The 20,956-nt window shown below is 37.0% G+C and overlaps 4 protein-coding genes, 1 long non-coding RNA gene and 1 other non-coding gene across 6 annotated transcripts; 3 read left to right on the top strand and 3 right to left on the bottom strand.

Moving 5' to 3' along the window:
- Positions 1–4,889: 4,889 nt before the first annotated feature.
- On the bottom strand, positions 4,890–8,318 carry LOC137711026 (L-Ala-D/L-amino acid epimerase). Its single transcript, XM_068450220.2, has 7 exons — positions 7,662–8,318; positions 6,512–6,622; positions 6,215–6,431; positions 5,746–6,079; positions 5,558–5,619; positions 5,388–5,460; positions 4,890–5,276 (listed from the first exon to the last, which is right to left on the bottom strand). Coding segments are annotated over exons 1-7 (1,152 nt in total). The 5' UTR covers positions 8,016–8,318; the 3' UTR covers positions 4,890–5,275.
- A 2,027-nt stretch (positions 8,319–10,345) lies between these two features.
- Positions 10,346–11,708, top strand: LOC137709749 (reticulon-like protein B9). Its single transcript, XM_068448727.2, has 5 exons — positions 10,346–10,525; positions 10,633–10,813; positions 10,923–11,064; positions 11,173–11,242; positions 11,375–11,708. Exons 1-5 carry the CDS (start codon positions 10,408–10,410, stop codon positions 11,542–11,544), a joined length of 681 nt encoding a protein of 226 aa, XP_068304828.2. The 5' UTR covers positions 10,346–10,407; the 3' UTR covers positions 11,545–11,708.
- A 2,404-nt stretch (positions 11,709–14,112) lies between these two features.
- TRNAL-CAG (transfer RNA leucine (anticodon CAG)) lies at positions 14,113–14,193 on the top strand. Its single transcript has one exon. It is a non-coding gene; the product is annotated as a tRNA-Leu (tRNA).
- Positions 14,194–14,741: 548 nt separating this feature from the next.
- On the top strand, positions 14,742–15,381 carry LOC148696084 (uncharacterized). The gene is made up of 2 exons (XR_015963307.1): positions 14,742–14,875; positions 14,980–15,381. It is a non-coding gene; the product is annotated as an uncharacterized LOC148696084 (long non-coding RNA).
- Positions 15,333–17,987, bottom strand: LOC137710985 (uncharacterized). The gene is made up of 4 exons (XM_068450172.2): positions 17,550–17,987; positions 16,852–17,247; positions 16,105–16,516; positions 15,333–15,914 (listed from the first exon to the last, which is right to left on the bottom strand). Exons 1-4 carry the CDS (start codon positions 17,797–17,799, stop codon positions 15,713–15,715), a joined length of 1,260 nt encoding a protein of 419 aa, XP_068306273.2. The 5' UTR covers positions 17,800–17,987; the 3' UTR covers positions 15,333–15,712.
- A 655-nt stretch (positions 17,988–18,642) lies between these two features.
- LOC137711584 (coiled-coil protein) lies at positions 18,643–19,777 on the bottom strand. Its single transcript, XM_068450836.2, has 2 exons — positions 19,532–19,777; positions 18,643–19,134 (listed from the first exon to the last, which is right to left on the bottom strand). Exons 1-2 carry the CDS (start codon positions 19,737–19,739, stop codon positions 18,914–18,916), a joined length of 429 nt encoding a protein of 142 aa, XP_068306937.2. The 5' UTR covers positions 19,740–19,777; the 3' UTR covers positions 18,643–18,913.
- Between the last annotated feature and the right edge of the window lie 1,179 nt (positions 19,778–20,956).

The following is a 20,956-nucleotide window of genomic DNA, read 5'->3' as shown; positions in this document are numbered from 1 at the left end:
GGGGATATGATTATATGTGGGGCATTCAAATCATGGTTAATTAACTTGTTTAATTGTCATGCTCAACTTTATCTTTAATTTAATTATTTATTAAAAGAAGGGGAAGAGTTCGAAACTATTACAATAATTTAGGAGATGATAAATATTTTGAGAAGAGTTGCTCTTTGGAGAGCACTTATGATGAAAGTTGTAAGCTATGTTCGTGTGGCGGAGGGTGGGGGTGGTTATTGTCTATCATTGGCCTCTATGGTAGAATCAGTCAGGGGCCTGAGATGCGGTAGTTTACCATGTGACGGATGTTAGCGGTTCAAGTCTTCAACTCGCAAATTTAGCCGAATAAGCAAAATAAGGTACATAATTCTGTTTATACTCCTAATTTTTGAACCCGAGATGCATAAGCACAACCCCAACACCGTATCTACTAGAATATTAGGCAACATGCGGTTGTCATGCTCAACTGATAAGTGAGTACTCTATTATTTATCCTACTTTAGTCAAGATCTGTCCTTTGATACTTGATAGATAGTGTCACAACAATGATAAGCTCACAATCACAGGTAATTCCACAAAAGTAAAGCTCAGTTTTATAAATTTACTCATAGAAAATCTGTAAAACTCTAATAAACTTGTATTCTAACCACATAAACATGGAAAATTGTTCAAGGAATCTAACCTGGCATAGAACTTATGTTTTCAAAGTTTTTGGAGTCAAGTTATCAATCTATTACTAATCACATTGATACCTTCAACGTAATTATATACATAGTTTGGATGGTGTTGAGATTTATGATAAAAAAGCTTTGACGCAATTATGAGTAGGACCATTCAGTATATGTTGTAATTTATTATGTCAAACTTTCGATGTGGAGGGGTTGAATTTTTGAGCAAAATTCAAAAAAGTTTTATGTATTTTTTGAGATGTGGTTTAAATTCTGAACTGTGCTTGCATAGACTTGAAATGAATCAAAGAAAAGTTTACCAATTTCTGTCGGACGAAGCATGTGTCATTATACCAATCTGAGCATAATGATTAATGCCGCAAGTAAGAAATATATTTTCGAACAATCAGGCATTCAACTACAGTAACTAGTTGGGGATTGTTGTGTTTTTTTTTTTCAAAATTGTGTCTGCTGCACTGTAAAAAAAAACAGTTGTGAAAAAAAAAAACAGATAAGTGTTTGGTAAATTGAATTGCTATAAGTTCTTTTAGCAAAAAATAAAAAATAAAAAAGATGAGGGTAGGATTGTGACTATAAAACTTTCATTGTTTGGTACTGTTTACCTTTGAAGCAACATTTTTTTAGAAGCATGTGTAGAGCTGTTTCTGCTGTTTTAGACCCACCCATGATTTTGAAAAAAAATAAATAAAAAAAATATTTACCAAACACAATTAAGACCCCCTATTTTTAATGGAGCTTCTTTAAAAAAATTTAAGCAACCCCAAACTAGCCATAACTCCCAATACTAGAGAATATAGCGAACAGAAAATGTTAAGAAGACTATATTTTGTAGAACACATTAAATCATTTTTTAATAGAGGCAAGACCTACTTGTATTATGAATTCCACCTCTATTTGAAAGATGATATGTGATTGACAAAATGTGATCTCACTAACATATGACACTATAACGAACTCATTTTCAATCATTAATCAAAGATAGCTTTATAGGAAGCTAATTTTTAACATTGTCCTACCACGAGTAATTACTTCACAATAACCTTTAGATGTGATTAGATCATTTATTAGGTCCCGAAATTATTTTTCATTGATTTTTAAAGTTACAAAATATGAAAACTATTAACGCAGTCCCCAAAGAAATTTTTAGGTGTTTGAAATCTTGGGAATGTCCTAAATTAATTTTAGGAAACATGTGGTGCAAATAGAATAACTCTAACTTTGGTTTATAACAAATGTTGTAAAAATTCTCAAAATCGATTGGAAAACTGTGGGTTATAATTCACAGTTTTTGTGAAAAAATTGAAATTTTAGCTTTAGGAAATATTTTGCGTCGGATTTAAGGAAAAATATTGCAAGACCTTTGAACGTGATCATACATTTTATTAGGTCTCAAAACTATTTTTTATTGATTTTTAAAGTTGAAAAATAGAAAAATATCTTCTTTTTTTTTTTTGGACAAACTAAGATACTTTTCCATTAAACAAACAGACAAGTACAAAGAAAGGAGAGTCCAAAACGCATCCCACAACCAAAATATAAGCCCATCAAGAAAAAGTAAATACAACATGAAAGCCCAAAAGAGCATAACTGAAAAACAACAGAAACCTTAAAATTAAAGAGGAAACCAGTTGCCGCCACCAAAATACGCCTCCCTCGCAAGACCGCCACCACCAAGAAAACGAACCAAAAATAGCAACTGGATCAATGGAAAATGGGGGTGAGCGAGCCACCGTACAATGAGCGCTCCCATAATCATACCAAATAGTACAAAATGTACTATAACAGCCACCCAAAACATAAGCACGTCGTCGAGGTGAAGCACCCCGGGCCGAGTAGCAGTGGTTGATAGTTGTGGACATGCGACGGAAAGAAGCATCGGAGCAAGAGAGGTGTCTGAAGGTTCCGAACTGAGACAAGCTCAGAAGATTGAGACAAAGCTCAAAAAAGCCAAAAGTAAATCAGAACCAAAGCCCCACAGGAAAAGATAAAAACAGAGGAGGAGGAGAAAAAGAAAGTGGAAAGGAAGGTTTGAAAGGGGGGAAGGGGGGAAGGGGGGAAGTGGGGGACTTGAAGGTGTGGGTAACGGCTTGGGATGCAGCAAGAGGGAAAAGGGCGAGGGGGGGAAAGGGGGACTAGAGAGCGTGGGTAACGAGCTAGAGAGGAGAAGCAGCTGGGAAAGCCAGCCGACTCCAACCAGAGCAAGGGTCGGCGGCGAAGGATGGGATTTTTTTTTTGGTGGTGTGGGGAGGGGGAGATGGGGGCCTCCTGCGGGAGAGAAATAATCGAAACCGTTTAAATAGAAAAATATCTTTAAATTTGGGCTTTAAATCTGTGATTCAAGTGTTTAAATATGAATTATAATAGATGTTACACAAAAAAGTATATTTCGAAGAACATAAGTATGATAGTTTGCTGTTATGGTATGAGAAATAAAAGAAAATTGCATGCGGTCGACATCCTAGTGGATAAGGTGTTTGGTTTTCACTTATGCGTCCCGAGTTTTAACCCCCGTTCCTCTAAATTATTCTAATAGTTTCAAATCCTTCGTTATCCACTTAATAATAATAAATTTAAAACAAAAAAAATGAAATAAAAGAAAATTAACAAAAGAAAAAAAAACAGAAAAAGAAAAAAATTGAAAATTGTGATCGATATGAAACTAGCGACTTGAATCATTTACAGTATGTAATGTTATAGCGACTCGTATCCTTTTTTATTTTCTCCTCCTTTTTTCTTTTTCCATTGAATTTTTTTCTTCCTACGTTACTTTATTTAAATTCAAATACCTATAGCTTTAGATTTAGATTTATATCCTTGCTTTTGAGTTTTTTTACAAGGATTATAAGAAAATTTTCACTGAAAATTCATTTTGTAGAACATGAAGATGATAGTTTGGTGTTGTTGTATGGGAAAAACGAAAATTTATAAATAAGTAAATAAAATTAATGACTTAAGAGGAGGGGGATGCAGTCCAAACTCATGCCCTCGGAAAAGCCCAAGACACAACCGAAGCAATGGAAGCCCATGAGGTTTAATGAAGTAGTGGAAGCCCAAAAAAAAAAAATTATTTATTTTTATTTTTTTAAGAAGGGGTTACTATGTTAAAAGTTACGACTTTAGTGTGAATTCTATCATGGTTGATAGTAGCTTATAATGCCCCACCCATGGCAACATCGTCAAGGCAACCGGGTCCTGGTTGACCCTTAAGATTAAAACGAAACCCTACCACCTATTGGTAGCGGCCTATAAATGTCCACCCCCAACACCCATGCTTCATGCGAGCAACAACAGTCGACCCATGAGATTAAAACTAAACCTACCCCCTACAAATGCCTTACCTCGACATCTATGGTTCGTACGACAATAAAACTAAACCCTACCCCCTATAAATGCCCTATCACCAACATAATTGGTTCGTACGAACAACAATGGTTGACCATGAGATTAAAACTAAACCTACCCCATATTGATAACCGCTTACATAAGCTCCACACCTAGAACCAATGCATCATGCATGCAACAATGGTTGACTCATGCGCTCGAGCTTGCATAGTTTTGCGTGCCAATTTTTTCATGCACTAAGCTTGCCTTGTTTTGCATGCCAAAAATCTCTCATTTTTTGTGCTCCGAGCGGCCTCATTTCACATGCATGGAAGCCCGTCTCATTTTCTGTAAATGGAGCCTGCCTTCATTTGCTGGCGCAGAGTGTGCCTTGTTTTGCGAGCTGCATTTTTCGTGCACCAAGACCGCCTTGTTTAGCGTGATAAAAGTTCATCCTTTTGTGAGCAGAGCCTGCCTCATTTTATGTGCACCCGGGTTCGCCTCATTTAGCGTGCACAAAGCATGTCTCGTATTGCGTGCCGCATTTTTTCGTGCGTCTAGCCCGCCTCGTTTTATGTGCATGCATAGAGCCTGCCTTGTTGCTGTGAGTTGAATACTCCCTGTCTTTGGACGCACGAAGTTCGCCTCGTTTTTCATGCGATTGGGTTCTCTTCTTTCTGCATACACGAAGTCGCCTCGTTTTGCGTGTTGCATTTTTTCGTTGTAAAATCTCATGTACATGGGAATTGGAATTGAGGAAGCATCATTGTCCATTGAAGTGCTCTTTCAATGATTCATGTTCTTGTTCTGCAGAAGCCTCTGGTTCCTCTACCAAACAGCCTACCAAACTTCATATACTCTTTAATTGTAGAAAATACGCCATTTACGTTCTTCAAATAGTGTAAGGATTGTTATTCAAGATTCAAAGTTCTCTTCGCAATCACGACAGTAATAGCATTCCTTCCGGACACTGACAAACATAATTCAAGACCGATATCTAATCGGATAGACTACGCAAGGTACAACAAGACTAATCAACAAGACTGAAAAATGGATCCACATTGCCTACTTACACAGACTAATCAGCTAAGCTATAGCGTGGAAATTTGCAATGCCGAATGCTATTCTGATCTACGAATTCAAATGTTTCATCTTGAGAACAAACAACAGCACTTGAAAAGCTCCACCTCCGGGAGTTGTTTCCCCCCCCCCCCCCCCCCCCCCCCCCATCAAATGCTGCTCAGAGTTTAAAATGTTGGGTTGCCAGCTTCGTGTCTGCAGATAACGCTACATGGTTAGAGCGAAAAAGGATAACAATGAACTCTTTGTTAGTTACATTTGCGAAAACATTTCTCCGACTGAAAATTAGATAACATTTTGACTTACCAATCAATATTGTCCCAGTGCAGAAATCCACCATGGCCTCTGGCATTTCTGAACTTATAAACCGCACCCGAAACTTGCCACAAAATGAAAAAACATAACCAAGGGCTCGATGATGAGCATAAATCAACGGATGGAAAAATGCTTTGAAAGTTATAGAGAAATCGCAATACCTTCGTAACCCCCCAGAACCGGATCTTCTGATAGCAGCAGGGGCGTGTCTAGGTCAACAAACCTGTACAGAATGCAAACACTTACTGATGGATGTGGAAATAGAAAGCGAAAGAATTTCAGGAAACTAACAAAACCAGCAGGAAATGCAAACAATTTTATCTTTTATGGAAAGGAAAATGATATTTACTTAAAGCACCCCATGCCAGCAGCAAGATGGCCAGCAAAACCCATGGCCAGTCTAGTCTCAACCATACCACCAATCATCAGATCCAGTCCCGCTGCCTTTGCTACCTCGATGATTTCAAGGGCTCGAACAACCCCAACTTTAGCAAGTTTAATGTTAATTACATCAGCAAGATTTTCTTCCACTATTTTCTTAACATCAGCTAAACTTCGACAGCTCTCATCAGCTGCAACTGATACGCCATATTTGTCTTTCGCAACGCGGTAAACATTTCCAAGGCCTTTCCAATCATCTCTATGAACTGGTTGTTCGAAGAGAAGAGGACTCACTCCCACCTCTGAAAGTAAAAAAAACAAGAAAATATTTGAGAAACTCATTTATAGGGTTTTACATGAGTTTTTTTTACTTTTCAATATTCTGTTTGCAGACACACATGCTAATAATAGTAACTTCACTTCTCTGCATCATTTACCATGTAATTTTTCAAGAACTTGGATAGCTTCATCGGAGTTATATCCTTCGTTAGCATCCAAGATAAAATAGCAATCAGGGTGAACATCACGTATAGCTTGAAGGACTTCTATGTCTGAATTCAAATTCTTTCCCACCTTAAGCTTTAAAGTCTTAAATCCTTGTTCACGGTACTTTGAAGCTAATTTAGCAGCTTCAGCTGCAGAAACAATCGGAATCTGCACATATAAAGTTCAGTCCACATGTCACTGTATAAAGCAAATTTTAACTGCCAGAGTTACTAGAAGAAGAGCTTAACTGTTATATCAGTAGTTATTGTGTTTGAAGCTCCACCAAATAGTCTCCACAAAGGGACACCAATACTCATAGAAACTGCATCGATAATTGCCATCTCAACTCCTGCCCTAACCTTGAATTGAAATACCGATATATAAGATTTTGAAAACCCTTAATAATGCTATACATAAAGACATCAAATTGCCAAACAAGTGGTTCTGCTGATTTTCATCAATAATTGCATATGATTCATGTGATCAGGATCGAAAATCCAAACAAAATGCTTAACTTGAGAAAACCAAGTTTTGTACAAAGCCTAAACTTGCTTACGCTAATCACACTCAACTCAGTTAAGCCTAAATGTTACAAGTTGGGGTGCAAAATGTGAACTTTCCACGGAAAAACCATCACTGTAACACTACTCCCATTTCCTCTATTCTTTTCCCCACATTTTCTCAGCAAGCAAACAAAAGATAAGATCTTTATACCCAAATTCCAACTAAATTCAACACAAAAATTGTTCAATTCACAAAACCACCACATCCAATCAAAATACAATACTCAAACACCAAAACCAACAAATAAACCCTTCACTCTAACAACTACTCTCACTTCCACTTCTCTTTTTTCCTACATTTTCTCAGCAAACAAACAAAGATAAGATTTTCGCATCCCAATACCAACTAAATTCAATACCAAAGTTGTTCATTTCTCAAACACCAAAACAAACAAATAAACATATAAAAAAGTGTAGAACTTTCCCTACAAGGACATCAAACTGCCACATGAATTCTGCTGGTTTACAACAAAAACTGCATAAGATTCGTGTGATCACGATCGAAAAGCCAATCAAAAAGCTGACTTAAGCAAACGAAATTTTGTACAAAGCCAATAAAAAAGAGAGTTCCCAAAGCAAAGGAAAAACTTGCTCCCACTAGGCACACTCAACTCAGTTAAGGACTTTCCCGGGAAAACCATTCACTCTAACAACTACTCTCACTTCCTCTATACATTTTCCCTACATTTTCTCAGCAAACAAACAAAAGATAAGATGTCTAGTATAACCAAATTCCAGCTAAATTTAACTGCAAATTTATCCAATATCACAGTAAAAAAAGTAAAAACCCAATCATGTAAGCGTTAAAAAGTAATCTTTCCACTCATATACTCACAGAAGCAAATTCATATCCAGGAAGAATCCCACCAATCTCCCCCAAAACCGAACCCAACGTCATCGCCGGACTGCGAAGCAAGAACTCGCAGGCCTCCTTAGCCTTAACCATGGCTGTCTGCTGATCCTCTGCAGTCACAAAGGGCAAGATCGGAGTTTCACCCCACCCCGCGCACCCGTTACTCAACTCAACCCGCACGGCCACATTCTCCACCCTCTCCAGCCGCGAAGTCGCAATCGTGAACGGTGCAGTCAGCGGCACGTTCAGCGGCCGGTTCTCTGTTCTCTGCACGTTCACCGTGAAGGTTTCCAGCAGGTTGTAGAACCCAAAAGTGGTGGGGGTGACCAGAGCCATTTTTGGGGTGAATCTCGAAAAAGGTTTTGGTTTTTTGGGGTTTTGAGTGGAAGGAGGAGCGGAGCAGAGGAGCAGAGAGTTGGTAGGTGAGTGGAGAGAAAACCCAATTGATCCCGTTCGATAGGGACTCGTGGTGTTTGCTCTTTAGCCACGGATTATTGGTTCACGGACTTCTGGAGGGCTTTGATTGGTTTGTGAGGAGGATCTGCATAGCTGCTTGAAATTGTTCTTGTTGTTGCACGGAGCTTCGGCTGACCAGAATACGACTGGTGGCAATTTTTTAATTCAAATTTTGATTTTTTTATGTTTCGATTATTAATTATTTGAACTGCTCATTGTAGTTTGTCCTTGTGTCTTTGTGTGCTGACCGTGAAGTGGTGGTCCTGGTGGATGCATCTGTGTTTACTCGGGATTTCTTCGTTGCGGTAAATTAGTGTTATATAAGTTATTTTTCTTAGTAAAATATTATGAGCGGTTCAATTTGTTTTTAGATTTTTATTGAAAATTTTATAAAAGTTAGGATCTAACTATTTAAACACCTATATTTTTTCATACTCCGAAAAATCCTAGAATTTTTGGTGTTTTATCTTTTTGTATTTATCACAAAAATCATTGATTCTATTTAGATATCCGACAATACCTAACGGTTTAAGATTCTCTCCTCTCCTCTTTTCATTCCCTTTTCTCACATTTTTTATTTTATCTTTCTCTTTCTGTAAAAAAAAATTAATATAAGATATTAACGTAACTTAACCATAACCGTTGAAATAAGAATAAAAAGAAAATAAGAGAAATAAAAGAAAAAAAAAAAAAAAATCCTACTCCATGTCCCACTCCAATAACCCTGGTCGAAGAAGATGAGTTAGTTTTTTACTTGCCCCACAAAATGATTCTGACATTACAAAAACGTGTTGCAAGTACTGGGTTCAATGTTTTCTTTTTCTAGGTAAAAGGTAAAGGACGCATGTACTTGAAAATGTGAGAATGGATGATGGATTACAACATAACTTTTTCGGGAAATTGTTCTTAATTCTTTTCATAAATAAAAGAGTAAATTGTCAATTTAATCTTTAAATTATTATTGAATAGTTCTTGAATTTTTTATTCGAAAAAATAATTCTTTAAACTTATTAAAAATTGTCAATTTTATCCTTAATATAAGATTCAAATTTATGGTATCCAATTTCTCGTTTAATTTAAGTCATATGATACATTTTTCGGGGTAATACCATTATTTTCTCAAAATTTTCCCATTAAAATTAACTCTATTATTTTTTTTTTCGAAAAAATAAGTTACTAAACTCATTAAAAATTGTACATTTATTCTAGAAAGTGTATCACATATTCATATGCAAATCACATGATTTAAAGTAATGCAAAATTAAATAGAATAACTTTGTATCTTATAATAAGGATGAATTGACAGCTTTTAATGAGTTTAAAAACTTTTTTATTTTAAAAATAATTTAACGACTTAACTTTCACCTAAGTAATAATTTAGATATCAAATCAACACATTACTCTAAATCATAAGAAACCGATCCAATATTCCTATCCTCAAGAGTGTCCCTTCGATGTGCCCAAAGATTACTTTGTGGTTGTGGATTAGAAGTGTTTTTAAATTTTATTAAGTAATTTCTAATTAACGAAAAAAGACTAATCAATTAATTGGTGTCTAAGTATGAAGTTGACGTGGGACCATATTCTAAGAAAAGTGACAATAGTTACTAGGTTAAAGTTGCCAAAAGGACAAAATATGAATGAATGATTATCTAATTTACGTTGCTGATCGACAAAGTTGTAGAGCTTTGGCTTTTTTCTTGCTTTCTCTCTCGCTAAAAACAGTAGAAAAACTACATTCAGAGCCAATCTAATTAACGCAAAGCAAGTCGAGCCAATTTGTCAAAACAGTATGTTCGTTTATTTTATTCAAGCACAAATGTCCTTTCCAACAAATTAAGTTAGTTTAAGATACAATGCAAAGTACAAGCTAGTTAATGAGAGCAATATGTTCGTCTATTTTATTCAAGCACAAATCTCCTTCTCAGCAAATTAGATTAGTTTAGAATATCACTTTGTAAAAGTTGGATGAAAAACGTTTGTAGGAGGCATCGATTAGCATGGAACGTGGTGGAACGTCAAGGAGAACTAGTCATCCAAGACAAGTTCAAGTACTATGCTTTTCCAATTGTTCTAGCGGGCATGCAAAGCAACCTTGAAAAATATTCAAGCCAATTCCCCAAGCCATTCCTTACTTTATACAAGCTTACTTGGCCACCAAGCTGAGAACCCCTCTCATGAATCACGATCATATATAACTTGGTGATGATGAACATGTATCATTAATTAGCAGCACTCATACAAATAATTAAGTTTAATCAATTGAGAAGGTATGTCTAGAAGGCCGGGATTAGTATATTCGTCGGATTCTGATGACGATGGAGTAATTCACGGTGCAAAGCTCTTCGGACGTGAAAGGCCGATATATCATGTTCTTGGAGGTGGAAAAGGTATATGTAACGCTGTATATCATCTTCATTCATGTGATCTGCTAATTAATAATCATGTTCTTGAATTAAATGTGATAGAGTAGTAATTAATCACATTTATTTTGCAGTGGCGGATGTGTTGTTGTGGAGGAATATAAATGTATCAGCTGGGCTTTTAATTGCCATGACGGTAATCTGGTTTCTTTTCGAAGTTGTCGAGTACAATTTCGTGACGCTCCTCTGTCACATCTCGATTACCGCATTGTTGGTAATCTTCATATGGCGCATGGCTGCAGAAATATTCAAATTGTAACATTCTCGATCTCATTTTTGCTAATTGATTAACTCTTATGATATCAGCTTAACAATTTAAATTAGTTTTATTTAGATTGAATAATTAACATATTTATCCATGCAGTCCGCCGCCTATGGTACCTCAAATGATATTACATGAAAACACATTCAAACAAGTAGCTTCCACTGTCCATAAAGGATTCAACCACTTCTTATCAAGAGTTCTTGATAGTGAATGTGGAAGAGACTTCCCATTCTTCTTCTTGGTATATTGGAAGTTTTTTAATAATTAAAAACCAATTACCTGTTTTGGTTAATGACTAAACTTGGTACTAATTAACAGATTTAACAACTCATTCTCTTTACATTTTCAGACAATCATTTGTCTCTATATTTTGTCTGTGATCGGAAACTATTTCAGCTTTCTGAATCTTCTTTACTTGGGTAAGAAGTTTTGTCACCTTATTCTATTTTATATATACGTATATATGTATATATACGTGTATGTATATGGGCGGATCCGTGATTTATTCAATTAGGTTAACTAATTGGCACTTTGTTTGCTTGCAAATGAAGGGTTCATCTGCTTGGAAACGCTACCATTCCTCTACGAGCGATTTGAGGAAGACGTTGATCATTTAGCCGGAAAAATCAGCCGAAAGATAAAGAGATCGTACAGAAAGTTTGATTCTCAATTTCTCAACAAAATTCCTAGAGGTCCAGTGAAAGACAAGAAAAACAGATGAAACTATAATCCCATGGACTATTCATACCATGGAACACATGTATCACTCACTGTGTGAAGATTTGTGTAAATAAAACACATTATATATGTGCATATATAAAACTGTATAATACACATGTATATATATCAATACTACAGCATTGGTTCCATTTGATTAGTTGATCACTTTAGGCTTTGTGAAATGGTTCCCATTTTCTTGGCTGGCCCCGAACATGTTCCCGATCGAGTAAATGTCTATCAAATTCCATCCGTAAAAGGTCAAATTTGCCATGAGCAGTCCCATTCTGTACATTATTGACACATGCATGCATGATATGCAGCAGAAGCAAAGCCCACCTGGATACATATATATGGTGTTGTTTAGAGGTTACAAATCAACTCATTGCCTTGTTAATGGATATTCATTAAGATCCATTTAGTTTGATTTTACATTATACCATCATCACCGTTATCAATCTTACGTCTATATTATGATGATATCAAATTAAATGGATCTTAACGAATATCGTTTAACAATCTAATGAATTAGTTTGCCAACTCTAGTGCTGCTTCCTCAAGCTTTCTAATATCTACTCCACTAATAAGTAAAATATTACATGACTGCTGACTAGATATGACACCTGGGGATCGCTCAGATGGATCTCAGGATAAAGGCAGATTAATTATTACAGTTTAAATCTCTAATGGGTCACCATTAACCTAGATAGATTTGGACTAGTTGTAGCCTTCTCCAGTCAAAATCTCAGAAAGGATACATTTATCTTCTCTTAAATTATTGTACATATTGGAAAATGATGGCCATTTGGTGATGATAATTTTCACGGAAGTGCTGAGCGCATGCAGTCTAATAAAGTAGAATTTCTATAATGCATCAGTGTTTGGATAAATTAGTATTACATTAGACAGTGGAACTTGTGTGCTTCGATTAAAACATTCCAATCTAGCTAGCAGTTCGTAAAAAGCAAAGCATCACTCATCAGTTTACAGTAGAAGGTCATAGTGTAGAACACTCGCCGTTGTACTAATGTATGGAGTGCATGGTACTACAGTGAATAGTTGGTTTCGATTCAAACATTCTAATTTAGTCGCCATAGCACACTACTAGTGTAGGAGATGCATTCATAATGATTGAATTTATGTTCAATTTAACCGTTCATAGAAGCATCATATACACTGGTGTACTGTACAATGCTAAAGAATAGAAAACACAAAACCAATTTGGCTGTCACTGTCTCCAGTGACAATTCAACTTCAATACAGAAAAGGCCAGAGTGGGATGTGAATGCAATCCCAACAACCCACCATCATAATTTTTTGTGTCAAACTCTGAGCTCTGCTGTTTTTGCCTGCCAATTCTACCACCTTAAACACCCCAATTAGGAAAATCACGTACAAAAGTCCAAAAGTAAACACACACACACACACACACACACACAGAGATCCCACTAAGAACAAATAATTCTACTTGGAATGTCGACTTTAGAACAATATATTATTATTAATTCAAGAAGCCTATATATAAAGAGAAGGATGTTTTCTTAGGGCTTTTCATTCAGCAACCTGTAACACACACACACACTCACACACAATTATAGTTTGAAAGATTAGATGGTGAGAGTATCGAGCGAGAGAGGTATTAGTGATGGTGGTGGCGCTAACTGGTTAGTGTTATGGGCAGCTTTGCTCAGCCTGTGTGTTGTCTCCGCCGTAGTTTTTTCGTGTGCGGGTGGTGTGTCCAAAGAGAAAACCACAGCAACCGATACAGAGTATGACGGCGGTGAATGGGCAGGCTGCGGAGCAGCATGCGGTGCATGAAATATTCATCTCCTTACAATACGTAATCATTAAAGTGTGAGAAGTTTGCAACTTCGATAATTAATTTAGAGAAACAATATGAGATTTAATTTCCGTTCAAATATTGTATCAGTTGACATTGTAACCCTACTCAACAATTATAAAAGTGCAGCACCTTCATCTGATAACTTTGTTTCAGTGGTCATCATTTTCGTTGCTATTTTGCCTCAGTCTGTCCTTATGATCTGGAATGCTGTAGAATACATTAATTATATATGCTTTGTAAAGGGAAAACATTTATTTTGATGGTTGGGGATTATTGACGTCGCGAAAGATTGCAACTACAAGGCATATCTATAAGAGAAACGTTGGTTTAGTTTGAAGGGTGTTCAATTGAAAAGGCTTCAAGTTTTGGTGGGGTTGTTGCGAGCCTGTTTGAGATTGCTTCTTGAAAGGTTTTGTAAAATACTTTGCAACATTTAAAAGTGTTTTTAACTTCAATTTTTAGGTCATGGAAGTGATTTTTAGAGAAGTATGTTAGATGTTAACAAGTATTTGAATTTTAAGAATGAAAATGATAAACATACACTGTTTTTAACTTCTCACACAATGCTTGTTCCTACTGTATGTTGTTTCTACTTGATTTGTTTAATTCGATGACTAGAAATAAAGAAAAATGCATGAGAAGCTAAAAGAAATTGCTAACAATATTGTGAAGGAATCATTGAAAATTTCAATCGGCTAAATTGTATAAATGCGCAAGTTCATCAGTAATGTCAAGATGGCCGAGTTGGTCTAAGGCGCCAGTTTCAGGTACTGGTCCGAAAGGGCATGGGTTCGAATCCCATTCTTGACAAAACATTTTTTTTCCAATTTTTCTTTTTCTTTTTCTTTTTCAATTTTCAATCATATGTTCGACATCTTCCAATTTTTCTTTTTCTTTTTCAATTTTCAATCATATGTTCGACATCAGGATGAAAATCAGAAGACCAACAATATAATGTAATTTAAAACTTTAAATTACTGATACAATAAAATATAAGGCAAACAACTGCATCTAAATCTTATAAAACACAGGAATATAAGGCTAAACAAATTTTAAAACTTTAATTAACGTTTTGTATGCTGCAGTGCCGACCTTTTGAGTTGGCATGGAGTTTTAGAGCATGTGGTACCATCATGTGCCTTACCAGGCACACTATCCAAATCAACGTCCGAAAACGAAGAGTAAGATGCGTACACTCTCTTCCCAGCTGATCCACAAGCGCAGCGCGTTACGTGCTGCACCGCGTGCGATCCAACCTTGCACGGTACCTTGATGCAACACCAGACAACGGTTAAAGGGCAACAAATGCACAGCAAACAGGCGCTGCAGAGAAACTGTGTGGCTTTTTCGCTCCATTTCGCCTTTCGTCCATGAGAAGAAGTATAACTAGAAACAGAATGAGAATCCGAAGGCCTTGCAGTGTTCATCTTGCTTCGTTTGACATCGAAGGATTCGTTTAACCTAGCTTTCTTTTTGCTCTGTCACTCCTTTTGTAAGGTTCTATCAAGTTGCTGTTCAGTGTCTTCTTTTTCTTCCTTTTTCCTCTTTTCTGTCTTACTTTCTGTGCAAGCTTTTCACTTTTTATCATCTCCGCAGAGCACTTGAAATATACTCCGGACGCCTTACGTGGTGCTTGATTCGTCAAGGATCAACTGCCTTAGAATATCGAAAGGCAAAGCAAAAGGGGGAACTGCGCGCCGTTGCAGTACGGGGAGGGAGGGGTGGAAAAAGGAAGACAGAAACCTTCTCAACCCTATGATAGATCAGGTTCCCTTAAACTTTTTCAAGTTTTAACGATGGATATTGTTGTTCATAAAGTAGCAGAATCTTATCTCAAACATATCGTTATGCATCGATGCAGAAACCATTCACTCCGAAAGAATCGGATTCCAAATCGAGGATAATCTGTTGTCCAGGTGGAAGCAAAGCATATTTCAAGTAATAACAGATTGAGCAATAATAATGTAGCACTAACCATCTCATTAGTTAAAAAAGCAACTCATGGGTAGTACATTTAAGTTAACAGCGAAAGAGCTCGCCGAACCAAAAAGATCTTTGAAAGAATTGCACATAAACTTCAAAACAACACTGATCTTAACAACTTATACATCCATGTAAACATTTCAAGGACATGAAGGCAAAGCAATTGGCTTCCAACATTAGCAACTAGCAAAATGTACCGATCCGTGCACCAAATATCCATTTGGGAGTATAGACTCTATTGCAAAATAATAATCTTAGAGCGGGGGTCGACGAATTAAAACACTGAATGTCAAGAAAATGTCATCCCAGACCAAGAAACTTATTTGAGCTGCTGGAAGTCAAGATCTCAAGCAGGTAATGCACTCTTTCCTTGCAATCTCATGGTCTTGTTCTGCAGCCTCTCCATGAATGCAGGATTTGCTCTTAATCTCTCCTTGACATACGAAACTCGAGCATCCTCAGCCAGTTTGTTTGCTTTCCCAGCTTCCTCAATGAGGGAAAGAAGTGTCCTGAGGCAGTCCTTTCTATTTTCTTCTCGGAGTTCAAACCTTCACAAGAAATCACGGAAACACTGATTCAGCTTAACTAATAAAATACACAATCAACAATACCATGTTGGAACTTGGAGGTGTTAGGGTACACGCACTGCACTCTAAACAACAATCAACCACTAAGAACTCCAATTAATAATGAAAATGATAATAGAGAAACAGGGCATGCAGTTGCCAGTTGACTTACCTCTCACTAGTAATTGTAAGCTCATCTTTCCCTGGATGGTACCGCTTTCCAACCAAGTCTCTGAGCCGACGGAATTGATGCTTTGAAAGCCCGAGTTCTTTCACTGTAACAGACAGTTTCACTTTTCTATTCTTGGGATGCCAGGAATCACCACCAGGAGCAAAGACTACCCGTGTTTGCCACCTAAGGATTGGCCCTTCGCCTGGTGGGTCAGCCAGATCCTTCTTGTCAGACACATCAGCCTCATCAAATTGTGGGGGGCCATCGGCTTCCATCTTCTGCAAATAGTCCATGACAATCTCATCCTCAAACTCCTTGAACAACTCATAAGCTTCTTCAGGTTGAAGCTCCCCTCTTTCACACTTATCCCCTAAGTCATTGAACTTCTCTTCTACCTTCCTTTTCATGTCATCTGGAGAAGACAAATTCTATTACACATTATTCAAAACAAAACAAAAAAATGCAAGTTTGAATCAAAACGTGCAACTTCGGTGGCATTTAAACTCTTTGGTACAATATTCATCTCTGTGATAAGCAAAGAAAATGCTTGACAGCTAACAATTGGATGCACAGAAAATTACCCTTTGAGCAAGGTCTAGCCATGTTATTAATAATGATACTAAGAAAACAATTAGTGCAATCATGCCAAAACAGATAAAACAAATGGTAAATTTGAACATTTTGTGGGCAGATGCCGAAATGTCATAAAGCTTAACACACAAACATCCAGCACAAATAAGTGTATACCTGGTAGGAGCTTATCCCAGCTAAGCATATCCTCGAGAATCTCTTCACACTCCTTCGTATTTTTCATAATCCCGTGCTTAATTGCATCCTCAACAATATCATCCCACTTCTTGGGATCCATGTTGAAGTACTCATCGTTTGACATCCTCTTCATGACTATATCCTTTGCGTTATACAAGTCATCAATCTCTTCATCCGTGTCGTGCAATTCCTCAAAATCCGATTCAAACTCTTGGTCCTTAACATCATCCAACGGCTGCTTTTGCAATTCATCTATCAGCTCATCATCCGTTTCCTCATGCTTCCCAGCCAATCTCCTCTGCAGAATTGCTTCGAGTATGGCCGGAAGCGCCTCCTCATCACCCTTAAAATATTTATCAATCCGCTCCTTCAGCTCTATAAAACCAAAAACGACAATTACAACGAAAATTTCAAACCCAATCGATCTTATCTCTATTTAGAAGGCAAAAGAAAAATAGTTACAAATGTCACTTAAATTCAATAAATTTGTCCCTCCTTGGTACTAAACCAGAAACCCAATTAGCCAAAACATCCAAATAATCCAATCTCCATCAAATTAATCACACTTTCTTCCTATAGAATGGAAAAAAATTACAGACCCAAAACCCCAAAAATCCAAAAGATCAAATCTTTAATATTTGGTAATAAAAAACTTGAAAAAATAAGAGTTGGGTCACCTTTGTTATTGACGTCCTTGACTTCGACGGAAGCATCTTTCTTTTTGGTTGGGATCAAGCTCGAATCAGCAGCCGGATTGGGGCTTTCGGCGGAGGAGTCGCCCTCCGAGGAGAAGAACCGGCTGAGCAGGGACTGAGTCGAACGGGCGAGTGGGACGAGTGATGGGGTTGGATTTGGGTTGCATGTTTGAGGAGAGAGAAGGCGATTGCGAGTGTAGAGAGAGAGATTGCTCAGCAAAGTTCGTCTCATGGTTCTTTCTCTCTCTAGGGTTTATCAAAAGTTGGGATTTTGGGTTTCCATTAAAATGCTTTGCCTTCTTTCTTTCATTTTCCTCTCCGCCCAAATGTATTTTTTAAAATAAAATAATTTTCATCTTACTACCTTAGTTTTCTCAAAAATGGCACTTTTGGTACCCTTATTTTTCGTTTCACTTTCATACCTAAAATTATATTAGTCCACCACTTTCATACTTCCGTCAGCATTGCCGTCAAGTGCTCTGTTAATCGGTGACGTGGCAAGATCCATGGATTCAAAGGTTAGTGAACCAAGTCTGCATCAATATTGGGTTCTAGGCTGCCAAAACTTACATTCTAATTTACCTATTTGGACAATTACACGCCTAGTTTCTTCTGGTTGTTCTTGGATAATGGAGGGGAAGTTGTCCCGGAACACGCCCCAGAAGCAGCCGTCTGTGGTAAACGATACCAAAATCGGATTGTAGTCAATTGCCTCGCTCGCTCTCTCCCTCCCTCGCTCGTCGTTGATTAACAACTTTAGCTAGCTATCTTCAATTTTACAAGTGAGTTGCTCGCTCTCTCCCTCCCTCCCTCACTCGTCGTTGATTAACAACTTTAGCTAGCTATCTTCAATTTTACAAGTGAGTTCATTTTGCAGTCTGTTTTTCGCTACCTCTGTCGATTGTTTGTATGTCTGTTTTGCTGCTCGATGATAGAGTTGGTCTGCTCTACTGGATTTCATGCTTCCTTTTGTGCATTTCGCACCATTCGCGATCAACTCAAGTTTCTGTTTTCTATCTTTCGAAACTGGTGCATCAGATCAATCAGTTAGCTAAACAAAATGTTCATAGCAGACTGCATAAAAGTGAGTTTCGTTCCTTCTTTTCTTTTCTGTAGGCACAACGATTTCGCCAATTTGCAAGTACACATTTAACTTAACCTAAGATCATCGACAAACAGATACCATCCTGAGTCCGAAAACTGAAACAATTTGAAGAAACTAAACCATAGAGGTTTTGCTACTTTTGTACAACATTTTTCTAAGGGGACAACAGAACACCAGTTGCCTGCTGCACAATGCAATGTACTTAATCCTTGTTCCTTCATCACATTAGCTTTAATCGTCATCAAATTTCTAAATCGCTGCCGGGGAATTCATCGGAATCAGCTTCAACCTCATCTTCGATATCACTCAGCGGCTCCTGCCCGTGTCCGAGAATCTCTTCCATCAATTTCTCATCGGTCTCTTCATCCTTCCCTGCCAACTTCCTCTTCAGAATTGCTTCAAAGATTGATGGCAATGCCTCCTGATTCCCACTATAGTAGGAATCAATTCGCATTTTCAGCTCTGAAACCACATCATCAAACCCCAAAGCATCAAAACAAATGATTGAAATATTAAATTTAACCTCCAAAAAAGTAAACATCTTTCGTCCTACCAATCTTCAAGATCGAACTTTTATTGGAAAAAAACACGAGAGAAACAAAATTTATGTAAAATTTCGGATCAAATAAAAATAATAAAACCCCCCAAAAACCCAGAAACTCAACAAATTCCAACTTTTTCCAAGCCATGAATACTGCAAACTGCAAGTGATTAAAACGTAAAATAAAAAAATAGCATCTTTAAATCAATCAAATTGCCATTGTAATTTCCAAAACTTTCACAGGAAATAGCAGATAATTAAAAGCTAAAAGTTTCCCAGAAAACCCAAAATTTATATTTCTCAGAAAATCTTAATTACCTTCATTACCGACACCATCATCCCCTGCACCATTGGAAGCCTCTTTCTTGGGTGAGGGTGACTCGGTCGAGTAGAAGCTGAGTCTGGGCCGAGTCGAAGCAGCGAGTGGAGGGCCGGGTTGGGTTTTAGGGATCGGATTGTAGGAGGGAGGAGAGAGAAGACGAGTGCGAGCGTAGAGACAGACATTTCTAAGCAGGGATCTTTTCATCGTTAGGGTAATTTTTTTCCGCTCTGAGTTGGGTTTAAACGGGAAAATACTGATAAAATGGAAGACGAGTTATCTGGACCTATCGGCGGATTTGAATCATCAGGCCCAAATGAATTACGGCCTTTGGGTGGGAAAGTTGGACATAATATTGGGCTTGTTTTTTTTTTTTAACCTATTTTTTTAGGAAATTTTTTTGAAATGTCATATAAATTTGTACAACTTTTTTAATTTGTCATAGAAACTAAAATTTTAAGCAATTTTGTCATACTAACTTTTCAAAATCATCAATTTGTCACCTCATCTTAACTCCATTAAGTTTTCCATCCACAATAAGTCATGTGCGAGGCACATGACTTGTGTTCAGGGTTATTTTTATCATTTTAAGATCTTTTTACAAATTCTTTATTTTTCTTTAGTAAAACCCTTAAATTTTGTGTTTAATGGTATTCATGCGGATCGTTGTGTTCGAGCAACGTATATGCATCCTCAACTTCATTTCTAGCACCATACAAGTTCTCAACCAGTTTCTTGTATAACACAGCCCATATAAAATTCGATTTCGTGACATACCAACTAAATGCACCCACTCATGTAGCTTAGCATATTTTGAGCAACCATACGAGAATGCAATGTATGATCATTTCATTGCTACCATATCAAAAATATTGTTCCATTGCTTGATTATGATCAAAATTTAAAAAAAAAAAAAAAAAAAAAAACACCAAATACTGAGGAAAGATTGCTTAAAGTTCACAACATTGTCTTCATCCGAAAAAATTTGACATTAACAAAAGGGTAGTGTTATTGGCACTCCAAATATCTCATTCTACACTCCTTACAAGTGTATTTTTCTTTTCAAATATAGAAAGTTTGGAGTGCCAATAACAATTCCCTAACAAAATGTCTAAATGATAGAAACCCTAGAATTGTGGTTTTAGAAACCCTATAATTGTTTTGATCGAATGCAACTTAATAGAAGGAAGTGTGGTGTTTAAATGACAGAAATAATTATGAACACAAGTCATGTGCCACACACATGACTTATTTGGATGAAAAACTTAATGACGTTAGGGTAAGATGGCAAATTGATGATTTCGGAAAGTTGATATTACAAATTGCTTAAAATTTTAGTTTATATGACAAATTGAAAAATGTGTATAAGTTCATATGACATTTCAAAAAATCCTTTTTATAATGGAAATGATTTTCGGATATTT

This window comes from Pyrus communis, chromosome 6 (assembly GCF_041283825.1).
Source record: "Pyrus communis isolate YQ-2024b chromosome 6, ASM4128382v1, whole genome shotgun sequence".
NCBI lineage: Eukaryota > Viridiplantae > Streptophyta > Magnoliopsida > Rosales > Rosaceae > Pyrus > Pyrus communis.
Note: the sequence above shows the minus strand (reverse complement) of the source record. Positions and strands in the feature narration are given on the sequence as shown.

Bases quoted from the DNA above. Each gene is read 5' to 3' on its own strand.
- LOC137711026 (XM_068450220.2), bottom strand. From the start codon at position 8,015: ATGGCTCTGGTCACCCCCACCACTTTTGGGTTCTACAACCTGCTGGAA. The intron at 6,623-7,661 runs GTGAGTATATGA...TTTCAATTCAAG, and splicing joins CTGGATATGAATTTGCTTCT to GTTAGGGCAGGAGTTGAGAT. The intron at 6,080-6,214 runs GTAAATGATGCA...TTTTACTTTCAG, and splicing joins AGTTCTTGAAAAATTACATG to AGGTGGGAGTGAGTCCTCTT.
- LOC137709749 (XM_068448727.2), top strand. From the start codon at position 10,408: ATGTCTAGAAGGCCGGGATTAGTATATTCGTCGGATTCTGATGACGAT. The intron at 10,814-10,922 runs GTAACATTCTCG...TTATCCATGCAG, and splicing joins GCTGCAGAAATATTCAAATT to TCCGCCGCCTATGGTACCTC. The intron at 11,243-11,374 runs GTAAGAAGTTTT...TTGCAAATGAAG, and splicing joins TCTGAATCTTCTTTACTTGG to GGTTCATCTGCTTGGAAACG.
- LOC137710985 (XM_068450172.2), bottom strand. From the start codon at position 17,799: ATGAGACGAACTTTGCTGAGCAATCTCTCTCTCTACACTCGCAATCGC. The intron at 17,248-17,549 runs GTGACCCAACTC...TTGGTTTTATAG, and splicing joins CAAGGACGTCAATAACAAAG to AGCTGAAGGAGCGGATTGAT. The intron at 15,915-16,104 runs GTAAGTCAACTG...TTTCTTGTGAAG, and splicing joins CTTACAATTACTAGTGAGAG to GTTTGAACTCCGAGAAGAAA.
- LOC137711584 (XM_068450836.2), bottom strand. From the start codon at position 19,739: ATGAAAAGATCCCTGCTTAGAAATGTCTGTCTCTACGCTCGCACTCGT. The intron at 19,135-19,531 runs GTAATTAAGATT...ATGTGGTTTCAG, and splicing joins TGATGGTGTCGGTAATGAAG to AGCTGAAAATGCGAATTGAT.